This window comes from Rhynchophorus ferrugineus, unplaced genomic scaffold, assembly GCF_030347505.1.
Source record: "Rhynchophorus ferrugineus isolate W39M unplaced genomic scaffold, kcgeb_rfMv2 rfM7, whole genome shotgun sequence".
Classification (NCBI taxonomy): domain Eukaryota; kingdom Metazoa; phylum Arthropoda; class Insecta; order Coleoptera; family Curculionidae; genus Rhynchophorus; species Rhynchophorus ferrugineus.
Window position 1 is genome coordinate 14,724,368 of NW_027472586.1, and position 12,964 is coordinate 14,737,331.

At 36.4% G+C, this 12,964-nt stretch overlaps 2 protein-coding genes across 2 annotated transcripts; one reads left to right on the forward strand and one right to left on the reverse strand.

Moving 5' to 3' along the window:
- Positions 1-144: 144 nt before the first annotated feature.
- On the reverse strand, positions 145-3,873 carry LOC143200001 (uncharacterized). The gene is made up of 4 exons (XM_076410229.1): positions 3,738-3,873; positions 3,386-3,681; positions 634-872; positions 145-583 (listed from the first exon to the last, which is right to left on the reverse strand). Exons 1-4 carry the CDS (start codon positions 3,835-3,837, stop codon positions 253-255), a joined length of 966 nt encoding a protein of 321 aa, XP_076266344.1. The 5' UTR covers positions 3,838-3,873; the 3' UTR covers positions 145-252.
- A 7,363-nt stretch (positions 3,874-11,236) lies between these two features.
- LOC143200014 (uncharacterized) lies at positions 11,237-12,359 on the forward strand. Its single transcript, XM_076410247.1, has 3 exons — positions 11,237-11,678; positions 11,730-11,941; positions 12,008-12,359. The coding sequence occupies exons 1-3, from the start codon at positions 11,376-11,378 to the stop codon at positions 12,282-12,284; spliced, it is 792 nt and encodes a 263-aa protein (XP_076266362.1). The 5' UTR covers positions 11,237-11,375; the 3' UTR covers positions 12,285-12,359.
- The last annotated feature ends 605 nt before the right edge of the window (positions 12,360-12,964 follow it).

Below are 12,964 nucleotides of genomic sequence, written 5' to 3' on the forward strand. Positions count from 1 at the left end.
TTTACCATCATGACGATGCTATCAGATTGCACTGTTAAGACCGTAGCCTGACTTAAATCCAACAATAAATTTAACCAGAATTGCGATGTATTATATTATGAATAAATTTCGCTAAGGTAGGGCCAAAAATACAATTATTACAGATACATCTAATGCATTTATTGAGTATGGTAAAAACAATAGACTACATCAAAACACTCGACTGTAACTGAGGTAATCCAGAGTTTATACCAGTCCCGTTTAGATAGTGTTTTAATATCCCATCATTCGGGTCACGGGCATCATCATCGTCATCGTTACGGGACTAGCGATGGTGGCTACCTCTTTCCCTTCGATTAACATCATCTGCTTCTGTTGACTCACTACCACACGTTGCAGCTGTTCAATGACCATCTCCAACGCCACCTCCTTAGCAATAAGTTTGTTCAATTGAGCAACTAGTACTCCCTCGGCCTTGGCCATGCTTCCCATGAAAGGAGTCATCGTGGTCATGCCAAGAGTTTTCAGTTTTAATAGTTCGAACTTCAGGAATTTGATCTGGAACTTGAGCTGTTTCATTTGATGCTGTTGTTGGCGCATTGTTCTGGAACATAACACGGTTTGAATAAAATATGTGTAAATTTACGAGCTTACGCCTTAGTTTTCTCCACGTTGTTCTCTTGGATAAGTAATTGCACCTGTAGACGGAAATCCATGGCCATCTCCTGAAGTATCTTCATGGCAGCAGGGTTCCTCATTATTTCTGGTGACTGCATGACCGCAGTCTCGGCTAAGAACGCAGCTTCAAAAGTGTCTTCCATTTCCTTAGTGGTGAGCATGAAATTGTTCTCTTGGACCATCGCGCTTTTCTGCATTTCCTTCACTGCTGCTTGCTGAGAATTAATAATATGAAATAAAGACGTTTTTTTCTAACGACAAGGAGATATAAATATTCCAAGTAGCCAATTCTAACTGCCATTGGAATACAACTTCCCCGAGCAATATTTACAATTCCGCATCGTCGGCATATATGGCCTATATGTAAAAATAGCCCAGTTGGAAGTTTCAAAAAAACTGTATTATGGTAAACAGCTGAAAATGCGAAGTACCAATAAAAATAACTGTTAAAAATCCCAAACTAATTCGGTGATTTTTACATTGTTGAGAAATTCAGTTTATAAAGATGCTAATCATGAAAAACTCTAAGTTGCATCTTCGACGCTTATTAATTTTTGTTGTTTGTTTTGAAGACATCTGGTGTTGAAGCCCATCGAAAATTTTTGATTATAAATTATAGTGTTGCTATTACAATTTATCGGAATTGTCAGTTTTGTATATAGGTAGAATAGTTCAGAGGATCAAAAAAGACCACGAATTCCAAGACCTATTGGACGAAAACCCCGCTCAAATTCGCAAACAAGTTTTATACAGCTTAGCAGTTGATGAGTCAACAATTTCTAGCGGTTTAACAGGTCAATTAAAAAGTCCCCAGTCTGACACATAGATGGCGCTACTAGAATTATACACATATGTTTTTTAGTTAGCCCTAACCGTCAAAAGATGCTTGCATAAATTTGACAGCTATCGGATTATTATTTTGTGAATTATAACATTTTGAGTGAAGCAACTTTTGTTATTGTGAAAAAAATCGATAAAAAGGAACTTTGCGTGTTGATAAAATATTGCTTTTTGAAGGGAAAAAATACAGTTGAAGCAAAAACTTGGACCGGACAAGGCCCCAGGAAAATCAACCATCAAAAATTGGTATGTTAAGTTTAGACGTGGTGAAATGAGCACAGAAGACGGTGAATGCAGTGGACGCCCAAAAGAGGTTGTTACCGACGAAAACATTTAAAAAATCCAATCCAAAAATAATTTTGAATGACCGTAAATTGAAATTGAATGAAATAGCAGACGCTCTAAAGATATCAACTGAACATGTACATCAAATCATTCACGAATATTTGGGTATGAGAAGGCTCTGTGTAAAGTAGGTGCCGCGCGAGCTCACTTTTGACCAAAAACAACGACGAGTTGATGATTCGGGGCAGTTTTTGAAGATGATCAAGCGTAATAAACCCGAGTTTTTGCGTCAATATATGACAATAGGTGAAACATGGCTCCATCATTTCACTCCGAAGTCCAATCGACAGTCATCTGAGTGGACTGCACACGATGAACATCCCCCAAAGTGTGGGAAAACGTAACAGTCGGCTGGCAAGGTTATGGCGTCTGTATTATGGGATGCGCATGGAATAATTTTCACTTACTACCTTGAAAAAGGAAGGACCATCAACAGCGACTATTACATTACATTATTAGACCGGTTGAAGGAGGATATCGCTGAAAACGGCCGCATTTAAAAAAAAAGAAACTGCTGTTTCGCCCAGAGAATTCACCGTCACAAGTCAGTGAAAACGATGGTAAAAATCAATGAATTGGGTTTGGAATTGCTTCCTCATCCACCATATTCTCCAGATCTGGCCCCCAGCGACTATTTCCTGTTCTCAGATCTCAAAAGAATGCTCGCTGGGAAGAAATATTCGTCGAATGAAGAGGTGATCGCCGAAACTGAGGCCTATTTTGAAGCAAAGGACAAATCGTACTACAACAACGGTATCGAAAAGTTGGTGGGTCGCTATAATCAGTGTATCAGCCTTGAAGAGAATTATGTTGAATAAAAAAAGTAATCTTGCAAAAAAAATATGTTTTACTATGGTAGGCCGGGGACTTTTCAATTAACCTTTTACATGTAATGGAAAGATCCAGAAGGAGGAAAAATTATTGCCACATTGATTGATTGAAAATGAAATGAAATCCCCGATTTATTGCTTGCCAGGCAAATAAAAAGAGGTTTCTGTGATGTATTAGGACAGCAAGTAGATGTAGCATATCCACTGTAATACATTCCCAAGCGAAAAAAGTCATCGATTAATCCTGGAGAGGCATCCAACGAAGTCGACACCGAAGCGGGACATTCATGGTCATAAAGTATTGCTGCCGATGAGGTGGTATCAACAAGGTACAGTGTCTTACGAGATGCTGAAAATCTAATGAAACTATTACTGCGAATATTTATCGATGCCAATTGAAAAAAATTATGTGTAGTCCAAAAAAGTTGTAAAAATGTAAGACCAGCAATAGCTAGCAACAGAAGTAAAGTCATCCTCTTTCATGAGATGAGAATAGTTATGAAAGATACACTGTTGCAGCTCGAATGGAACTCTTCCACATACAGCGTGTTTAAACGGCTTCGAAATGGGTGACATTTACCTTTCGAATGCGAAAATATGATCAAAATACATACATACATACTAGAAACATTGCCAAGCGTAAAAAATATGACACCAGCAGTGTCACTGACAATAAATATTCTAAAAAAAAGGCGGAAACATATCTCTCTTACCTCCACTATCAGAGGAGACACTGGCATTGTATTCATAAACATAACGGGTGACTTCTTAACCTGATCCAGTGATTCCAGCATTTGAGTCATTTCAGCTTGCTGGGCCTCTCCGGTCATTTCTGATGCCATTGTTTTGACCAAACCAGTCCCTACGCCAAAAGCCCCCTTGAATCCAATATCCTTCACTGATTCCTTCATCCCGAACAGAGCTTGTTCCATCCTAGCTTGTTGAACTTGCTCCACAAAATCGTGCGCCTTTTGTAGGGTGCTTGTAGTAGTGTCCATTCCCATCATTCCTACAAAGGAACGGTTCAATTTTTTTCGGGATAGCTATAAATAACCAAATAATTACCTGGAGTGGTAAGAGGAGTTAGACCCATGAAACCACGACTAGCGAAGGGAGTAGCGTGAGCTACCGCAGCTACCAAAGAGACAACCACCAAAAAATTCATCTTGTTTGAATCAAGACCGAATGATACTGATACCCATCGTGATGAAATTGAAATATTTATAGTCGATCACTATCAGATTCAATTAAGAGAAAACTGTATATTGAAACTGATAATGGATTATCGATGTCTTGAGGTGAAATTGGCATAAAGGTGAAAGATAACTCCATCAAGGTTTTGTAACTCGTCGATTTTTTGTTTTTCTCTGCAACTAATTGGTTGTTTATATGCCGCCTTATCTGAAAACGATATGACCAATACAATGTTGATGGCTCATATGAAATCGAAGGTGTGATATATTATTAAATACCTGTCCTGCAGGTGAGATACCGTAGAGAGTTAACTTGATCAACGTTCGAAATAGATATTTTTTATTCCTGATATCTGGTAATTATTTAATTCGAGATAAACATTAGAAAAGGGAGAGATTTTTTCGTCTGAAAACAACATTCTTTAATTTTGAAATATTTTACTATGTATACTGTATTTACGCCAAAGCTTATATCTTACATTTTATGTTATTCAATTTCAAGAATAAAAAATTAATAATAAAAAAGTGTTACTGAAGGCCAACAAAGAAACTTTAGTGGGATTGAAATATTTGAAAACGGATTGGTTTTGAATCATATATTGACGTGAAATATAATGCTAATTGCAGTCTGTGATTTATTCTTTTTTTCTGGATTTATCCTAGTTTAAAAAATATAGAATTCTCTCTGATGCGTCGGAACGCAAACCGAATCAGCCTATAAAATTCGTTTTCGGGTTGGTGTTTTGTGCTTAATATCCCTCATCATTTGTTTAAATTCCTAAACAGTATTTTTTTCATGGAATAAATCGACTTTTTATTTTCTGTAGATATAGAGTGAAACCGGTCTCTGAAATTCCTGTAAGAATAACACTACCAAGTAATTTTCACAAGCCTCTTTTGAAGCCAGCTTATTAAGAGAATTTTGCAGAGAACAAAAAAAGGTAGATTAGTAATGGTACATAATAGTTCAGAACTTTTACCGCTACTAAAAATGTTGAATTCATTCAATTCACCAAACATCTAAGAACATGGCTCCAGTTTTTCGACCTTTTATCAGCACCTGGTGGATTGTTGCTGCGACGCGGGCAGCTTGATGGAGGCATGAGTGTGTGACGCGGAAACCGAATTGTTCGTTCGGGATTATGTGATATGCGTCTGTGAAATTGTTTAAAGCGTTCAATATCGCTTTTTCGGCAAGTTTGGAGAGTGAACTAATCAGGCTGATGGGCCTGTAGTCAGATGGATTGGACTTGGTTTTTTTTTGGGAATGATAGCAACAAGCGCATGTTTCCAGTTCTTTGAGAAATGCTTTAACTTCAGGGTGGAGTTAATAATGTTAGCAAGTCCTGATAGTTGCTTGCTAGTGAGGTTTTTTAGATGGTTTACTGTTATACCATCTGAGCCTGCAGTTTTTTAGAAGAGAGACGTTTTATGGAGAGCTGAAGGTCTCTGGGAGAGACTATGCTTTTCAGAAGATGAACTGACTGGAAGTTTTTCCTCTTTAGAGAATGAATGGTGTCGTTTATGATGGATAATATCTGTTGAGGTGGTCCAAGAGATGGATTGCATTTCATTTGATTTTCGAACGCGTTGGCGAGGAGCTCGGTCATTATTAATTCAACATAAGTTTCATTTTATTGTCAAACAGGGTGACGAATACACTGACCTACACCCAATATATTCGGGTGTTCCGCAGGACAGTGTTCTTGGCCCATTGTTATATTTTATGTATACAGCTAACCTACCGATCTCAAGAAACACTACCGTTGCAATATATGCTGCCCATACAGCGGTTTTATCATCACACGAGGAACCAATATCAGCAACAAGAAACCTCCAAATTCATCTTAACAAAGTCGAATTGTGGTTGAAAACGTGGCGTATCAAAGCTAATGAGACAAAATCTTCCCATGTGATATTCACCCTTTGTAGAAGACCATGTCTCTCGGTAAAATTGAATATCTAATTGAATCTAGGAATGCATTTCGATCGACGTTTGAGATGAAAAAACATATAGTTACAAAACGCAAACAGTTTGGGCTTAAACTAAACCAAATGTACTAGCTGAGCATAAATCTATATTATCATTAGTAATATTATATCAAGTATTGCGAGTCATCGTCGATGCCCCATATTACGTGTCCAACAAACTGATTCAGCGTAATATCCCCATAGAACCCACAATAAATGTAATTCGCAGTGTTAGTCCGAAGTACTCTGAAAGATTATTAGTGCATCCTAATGCACTCGCCAAACAGTTAAATGTGCGCGATGACAGTAAAGTGTGTAGGCTCAAACACAAACTGCCATACGATGATTAATAAACACATAGAGTGAGATTTAATAATCTCTAGAATAAGCTAGAATAATTTTTAGAATAAGTTAGGATAGACTTTAAAATAAGTTTTAGGTTTTTATCATTTCACAACAACGCAAAATTAACATGGGCAAATTTGGAGCTTTTAAGATGTATTTTCCAGTCGCTAGTCCATTTGAAGATCTTATTGACCGCTACTTGTATTTTTTCTATATCCTTAGACAGAGATACATCTTTTGCCATTATAACTGTGTGGTCAGCAAATACTCCAAGTACTGTTTCTTTTGTTGTTGGAATATCAGCATTATAGAACAGATATAGGAGTGGTCCCAAGACACTACTCTGTGGAGCTCCAGTCGAAATAGATTTATGTATAGAGTATGCCCCTCATTCGCAACTCTAAATTTTCTTTCGAATAGATATAATTTCAACAATTGACAGTAATTCCACGGTAGGAATTTGCTCATTTTATAGATTAATCCCAAATGCCATACCCGATCAGAAGCTTATGAGACGTCCAGGAATATTGCAGAGCAGTATTTCTGCAGAGCAGTCACTATGTGCTCTTGGTCGATTGTCGAATGATGATTCCGAAATCCAAACTGTAAATCTGGAAATCTACTAAATACTTCAAATTTTGTGCCAAACTCTCAACTAGACTCCCATATAACCGAATTTAAATCCACTATCTATTGTCCCACCTACATTCTCCGATGCTGTTAGTTAACTGCTCGTAGATAAGTCGCTCCAAAAATATATTGGCCTATTAATTATTTGGGCCTATATTTTTTAATTTGAAGACATATTGTCAAATATCGACACAATGTATTATATTCATATTATCCATCGAAAGCCGATACTTTTTCTCAGATACTTTTTTCACTTTTTCATACTTCAGACAATTTACAGTCTATAACTCGAAAGAACGATGTATCCATTGAGGCTATCCACGAATCAACCTATTTTTTGATACCTTCATAGGAAGTGAAGCGATGATGACAGGTCACGACCCGTATATCGGAACTAATAATAATTAGAACAAGCAAGGTCTGGAGAATATGGCGGATAGGGTAGCACTTCCCATTTTCATGTTTCCAAGTACTTTTGACTAGTGTTGCAACATGTCGTCAAGCGTTATCATGTCATATCAAAGAATAACATTGTTGCGACTTTGCTCGTATTCAGGCCGTTATTCGCGCACTGCTCGACTCAAACGTATCAATTGCAGTCGATAGCGATCCCCATTAATGATTTCATCGAGTAATGCCCTCAAATCCTCGTCTTCAAATATTTTTTACTATCTAGAACGTTCTTTGACTTCGGCCTCAAAATATTCACTTTTGAAACACAGCATTCGACGACCTTCAGCCACCTTTTTCTTCAAATTTAAACAAAGAATACAGGGCACTACGCAAGATCAGATGATTTGATTCTTTTGAGTCTGTGTCCTGTTCTGGTGGTATCCAAAAGCCGAATTTCGACATTTTAACAAAACATTTTTAATATGAAGAAGACACACGACTTAAAACAAGAAAATCTCATGGGCCAAATTCCCATCTGTGAATCGCAACGAAATCCATTCATTTCTGAAACAGATTGTGACTGGCGATGAATGGTGGATAATTTACGACAACGATTATCACGTTTTCATGTTCATGGCGAACTATTTCGATGGTAAAAATTTGCTTCAAGAGAGGCTTGTAAAAATCTTTCAATTTCATTAAGAAATAATTGATTTCTTTTTGCTCAATCTATTATAAGATTTCAAAATTAAGATATTGATTTGTAAAGCAATCAACAACCCAGAGGGCCGACAAAGGCAGTGATGAAAAAATGGAGTAACTGCTCCAGGAAGTTTCGTGCCAATCACTTTTAGAATTCCGTAAATAATTTACAGTTGACTTGTCAAACAGTAGATGGTGATCGAAAATTCGAGGAACTTCATTCACGGTTATAAAGCCCACATTGACGTCAAGAAAAGTGCTAAGTTTGGTAAAATTAGAAATGAATTATTCTCACAGTGAAAAATGTATCCCTGACCATTTTCCATCCGACTACAACTGGCAAAACTCTCTACATGGTGTTAAAATAGTTTCAAAAAAAGAGTTATGAATATTACTCGGTTTTGTTTTTCATCCAGAAATCTCACAAGATGTGCAATCATTGAATTATAGCTGATGATTAGTATTATGAGCTTATGAAAAGATTCGCTTTGAGAGAACACAAAAAAACTAAACATTTAGACATTTATGAGATATAATTTGATTTTGAATCGAAGGAAATTGTTTTTATTCCTTCAGATACTTTTAAAAATTTATCATTTTCATATGTTTTAAACCATTTTATGTTTTTAAAAAGTTCTTATATAAAGCTCGCAATTTTGGAGGAATATTTCGGTATATTAAAAATATATAGAAACACTATTGTACACTAAAATGCACTGTTGTAAAAAAAATAACATAAATCTATAGACTACCCTCCGAGTTTTTCAACGATAAATAAACATATGTTTTATATATAATGACGGTAAATAATCCGTTTTGGCTAGTGTTAATAAATAACGTTTTTAAATATTGCCTAATTAGTAATATTATTACAGTACCTGGTGTAAATACTCATCATTCCAGCCATTGTATTATGAATTCGACATTGCGTTTCTATACTAATTCTAAGACAAGTGCTTATAATATACGGCAATAAACTTGCAGTGTTTCCTGACGCCAAAATTGTAAATATAGAATTTCAAGTCTTACTGGATAAAACCTAATCGTTTAACAACAGAGTTTAAATAACTATTTCCAAGGGTTTGTCTCACAATGAGAAAATTATCTTTCATACGAATTCAAGCTCACAGATATTGAACGGCGCTTATTTGATCTGTAACCTACTGCTTTAACAACAAAAATTTTAAATTTCAAGCTTTATTAAACAGTGCTTTGGGATGTATCAAAACAAAAAAAGCGTTCGTGAATATTTAACTTCGTCATGGATGATGGATGTGGAAAGGTGTCATGGATCAATCAGTCAGTTTAGCATCAATCTTCATCCAGCAGGTCCTCCAATTCCACCTCTCTTATAAACTACTTTACTACTACGGGGCGCCCTGTCAAGAGCAAAGCAAAAAGGAAGATATTTACAAGTAAAGTTATGAAATCACAGTCTCAGTCTCACTGAAGAAACTAGAGAAACTTCTAAAAATAACATATATCACAAATTACATAGAAAAGTTATTGATTATTTAAATTATAAAATTGTAAGTATAGAAGATCGGTTGTCTTGTATTTGGTCATTTAAAATGGAAATATGAACATTTGGAAATATTCTGTTGTGGCGGTCAAGCTTCTTCTATAATTAACCCGTTCCCTGAAACTTTGAATTATCTCCTAACCTATCAGGATCATTTTCCATTTTCTATTTTAATATTACATGAAATCAGTATATTCAAATTTTAAAATTATCTTTAATGTTGTTTTTAAATTAACTATTTTGGTCATATTTTAGACATAGATTCTTCAAACAACTTTTATCTTGTGCTCAGAGAAGTCGGAGGGAATCATTCAGTAAGTTAATAAAAATAATGAGTAAAATTTGTGAACAAGTAATTAAAAATAAGATTGCCCACTTTGATGATGCCAATATTTAACGATTTTTTTTAATTTTAAAATTTGGGTGTAATAATTATACACAAAACTAACTGTACATATCTAATCTGGTTTTTTGGCGCTTTTGTCGGCTCTACAACAGCACGGTGTGGATAGAAGTTCCCCACAAACAGGGGGGACTAAAAGTATAAATAGTGTATATAAAAATTAAAAATGGGCACACATATAGGGCTACAAACACAACCATAACGAGAGACCCTATTCAGACAGCACACACTAGCGCCCATACCAAAGTGGTAATGGTTATTTGGTCAGCGACACGTGTCTTAACTTAGGCTATACTCTATGGATAAAGTCGATTTCTCGTAGAAATCCGAGAGGTCTGTATTTTCTCTGCTAACGAATTTCTTTATTAAGGAAGTTTTGCAGCCCATACAAAGCTGTAATCTGGGTGAGTCATGGACAGTAGTTCGGCATGTGGTAAACTGAAATAAGGGCAAGGTGACACGACTCATAGTGAGCAGCGGGCTGGAATTCATCAAGTGACCGCATCAAGTGACAATCTGAGTCCCTTCACAACTACGGCATGGTGACGAAGGGAAAGAACGTGAAGAGAGAGGAAATATCAGCTTTAACCTCCAACAGCCTGTTGTGATTAGCCTCCTAAGCCCAACGACGTCGTACCTCGTTTTTGGTGAAACACGAAGCGAATGGGATAAGGTCAGTATTGATACAGATATTTGTGATAGGGAGGGGAGAGGAGGCTGCCGATTTAGCCACACTAGTCGCACGCTTTTTCCCGGTATGTCATTGTGGGAAAAGATCCACAATAAACTTGTCATGTATCCATTCTTTTCCAACTTTATTTAAGGTTTACTCAATCTTTGAAGGATTCTATTGTAATGTAGTATAAAGCTTCGAATACCGCGAAGAGTTCAGCGGTCAATATTGAATCCTGTTCGGGGAGTTTGATATGGAATGCCCGGTTGTCCATCACAAATGCACTGTCAAGCTTGTTGTGAGATTTAGAGCCAAAAGTATACATGTGCTTGTGGCCAGGGTAAGGGTGGAGAAGTTCAGAGAACTTGGAGCGAATAATGTAAGAACAAAGTTATCTCTTATAAAATTGACATAAGAATGTGTTTATGAAGGGGGTAGTGAAAGTCCAAGGAGGAAAATTGAGGTAGTGGATAGAGAGGGGATGCTAATGTATTTTATTAACATTTCAAACCATTCTTCCATGTCATTATGTCATATTACACTTATTATTTTTAAATATAATTTACTATCAATCCGTATCAATATAGACCGTTCTTATTGTTTAACACTGTAACATATTTCCACAGAAAAATATGTTTTGTTCTTCAAGAAATCAACGTCAGTAAATAACAGATAAGTGTCGTTAACACCTTGTTAAAGAAATATATATACATACATATAAGATTAAAGAAACGACTGTTTTCGCTCCTCTTTCTTGTGCAACGAGACTAGCGATTACATAGACGCTGGAATTTTTACTGGTTAGATAACGGTTCTTTTATAAGTCCGATTAGTGTTGTCTAAGTGTCTAAAGCTTCGGCTGGTAGGCAGCATGAAGGTATTGATTTTTTTCGCTATACTGACTATTGTTACGGCTAGAGAGAACTCGAGACACGACCGCAAGTACGAAAATACAGCGGCTATCGTACGTGAAGTGTTGAAGCAACTCAGTCAAGGAAAGGATTCTTCAACCTCAAGCCCGATTAATTCTTTTAGGTCTGGTGATAAATCCTTTACTGGTCAAAGCCCACATTTTAGTTATTCGCCTACTCGTCAACTTTTACAAGAAACTGACAAAGAACGACCTGATTCATATGATCTATTGAAACAGAACCAAGCTGGCGGAATTCTTCAGGTGTGTACTGTTTGAGTTTGGTTCAACTCGTTTGTAATTAATTAAGTATAGCTACGGCAAGACCCTCGATGGAAACAGGACCAACCAGACGATATCGGTTTTGAACTTCAAAGAACTATCAAAGTAGGAAATCGAGCTCAAAGCGCCAGGCAGCAATTATGGAATCTGCGGCCAGATTCGGGTGATCCCGGAAGATACAATGCTCGATACATACCAGAGGTGCAACAACTGATCGCTGAAACCAACATACACCAAACCAAACGGTATGTTTTGCACTGTCGGTATTATTACATGTTCATCAACAACTAAAGCATTTTCCGTCTTGTTAGTGCAATAGAGCAGGCGCAAACAAATGTTAAACAGCTACAGCTACAACGACAGTTTATTAACCGACAGCTGGAAATAATCCAGACTCTCCATGAAACTGGTATTCAACCTCAACACCTACAAGACTTAAGCATAGCTACTCGATTATTACAACAACAGGGAGTGAATTTGTTGGACCAAGAATTGAGACAACTAAGAACTGTACAGCAACTGCAACAGGTGCTAATCGAACAGGAATCAGAAATGACACAAAGAACAGTTTCTCAACAGTGGATTTAATGCATTTGTTAATATTATATCGGTTATTATTTATTTAATGTTTTTAAATAAATAAGTTTATTAGGTTGAAAACTAGGTGAATTACTTTATTTGATATAAAAAATAGAAATTTTTTTATACATTGTTCATTGTTCATCTATGCTTCTTAGGCGTCCCTCAGGTAATATTAGATGCAATTAAAAATAAAACAAATAACATTTGAGGCTATCCAAGACTCTGATGTTAGTCACTGAACTGAAATGACACTAAAACGAAATATTTATGGCCATAAAGTGTTGCTGTGGTTGAATCAGCAAGGTATTACGAGCTACTAAAACCAAATAAAATAATTACTGCAAATATCTGCCGACGTCAATTGAACAAATCGAACTAAGTATTGTTGCAAAAAAGAACAACAATAGCTAACAAGAGGCGAAAAGTCATCCTCTTGCATGACAACACTCGACCACAAGTTTCGAAAGATATATAATTAGAGCTCGAATGGGAACTTCTGCATCGCCCAGCATGTTTTAACAAAACAAGGCTTCCTTCCGATTATCATTTAACCAATACAAACTAAAAACAAATAATATGTAGATTTTTCACCCCAAACGTTCATCACAATCGGATCCACGGTTGAGGCACGCGACAAGTTAAGCGACACTAAGGGTAATAAAATGTTGAAACAGTACGTTAGAATA

What these genes read in the sequence shown, in the direction of transcription:
- LOC143200001 (XM_076410229.1), bottom strand. Translation starts at nt 3,837, where the DNA reads ATGAATTTTTTGGTGGTTGTCTCTTTGGTAGCTGCGGTAGCTCACGCT. An exon ending in AACTCCTCTTACCACTCCAG is followed by an intron (nt 3,682 to 3,737) that starts GTAATTATTTGG and finishes GTTCCTTTGTAG; the next exon opens with GAATGATGGGAATGGACACT. An exon ending in TGTCTCCTCTGATAGTGGAG is followed by an intron (nt 873 to 3,385) that starts GTAAGAGAGATA and finishes ATTAATTCTCAG; the next exon opens with CAAGCAGCAGTGAAGGAAAT.
- LOC143200014 (XM_076410247.1), top strand. Translation starts at nt 11,376, where the DNA reads ATGAAGGTATTGATTTTTTTCGCTATACTGACTATTGTTACGGCTAGA. An exon ending in AAGCTGGCGGAATTCTTCAG is followed by an intron (nt 11,679 to 11,729) that starts GTGTGTACTGTT and finishes AATTAAGTATAG; the next exon opens with CTACGGCAAGACCCTCGATG. An exon ending in AACATACACCAAACCAAACG is followed by an intron (nt 11,942 to 12,007) that starts GTATGTTTTGCA and finishes CCGTCTTGTTAG; the next exon opens with TGCAATAGAGCAGGCGCAAA.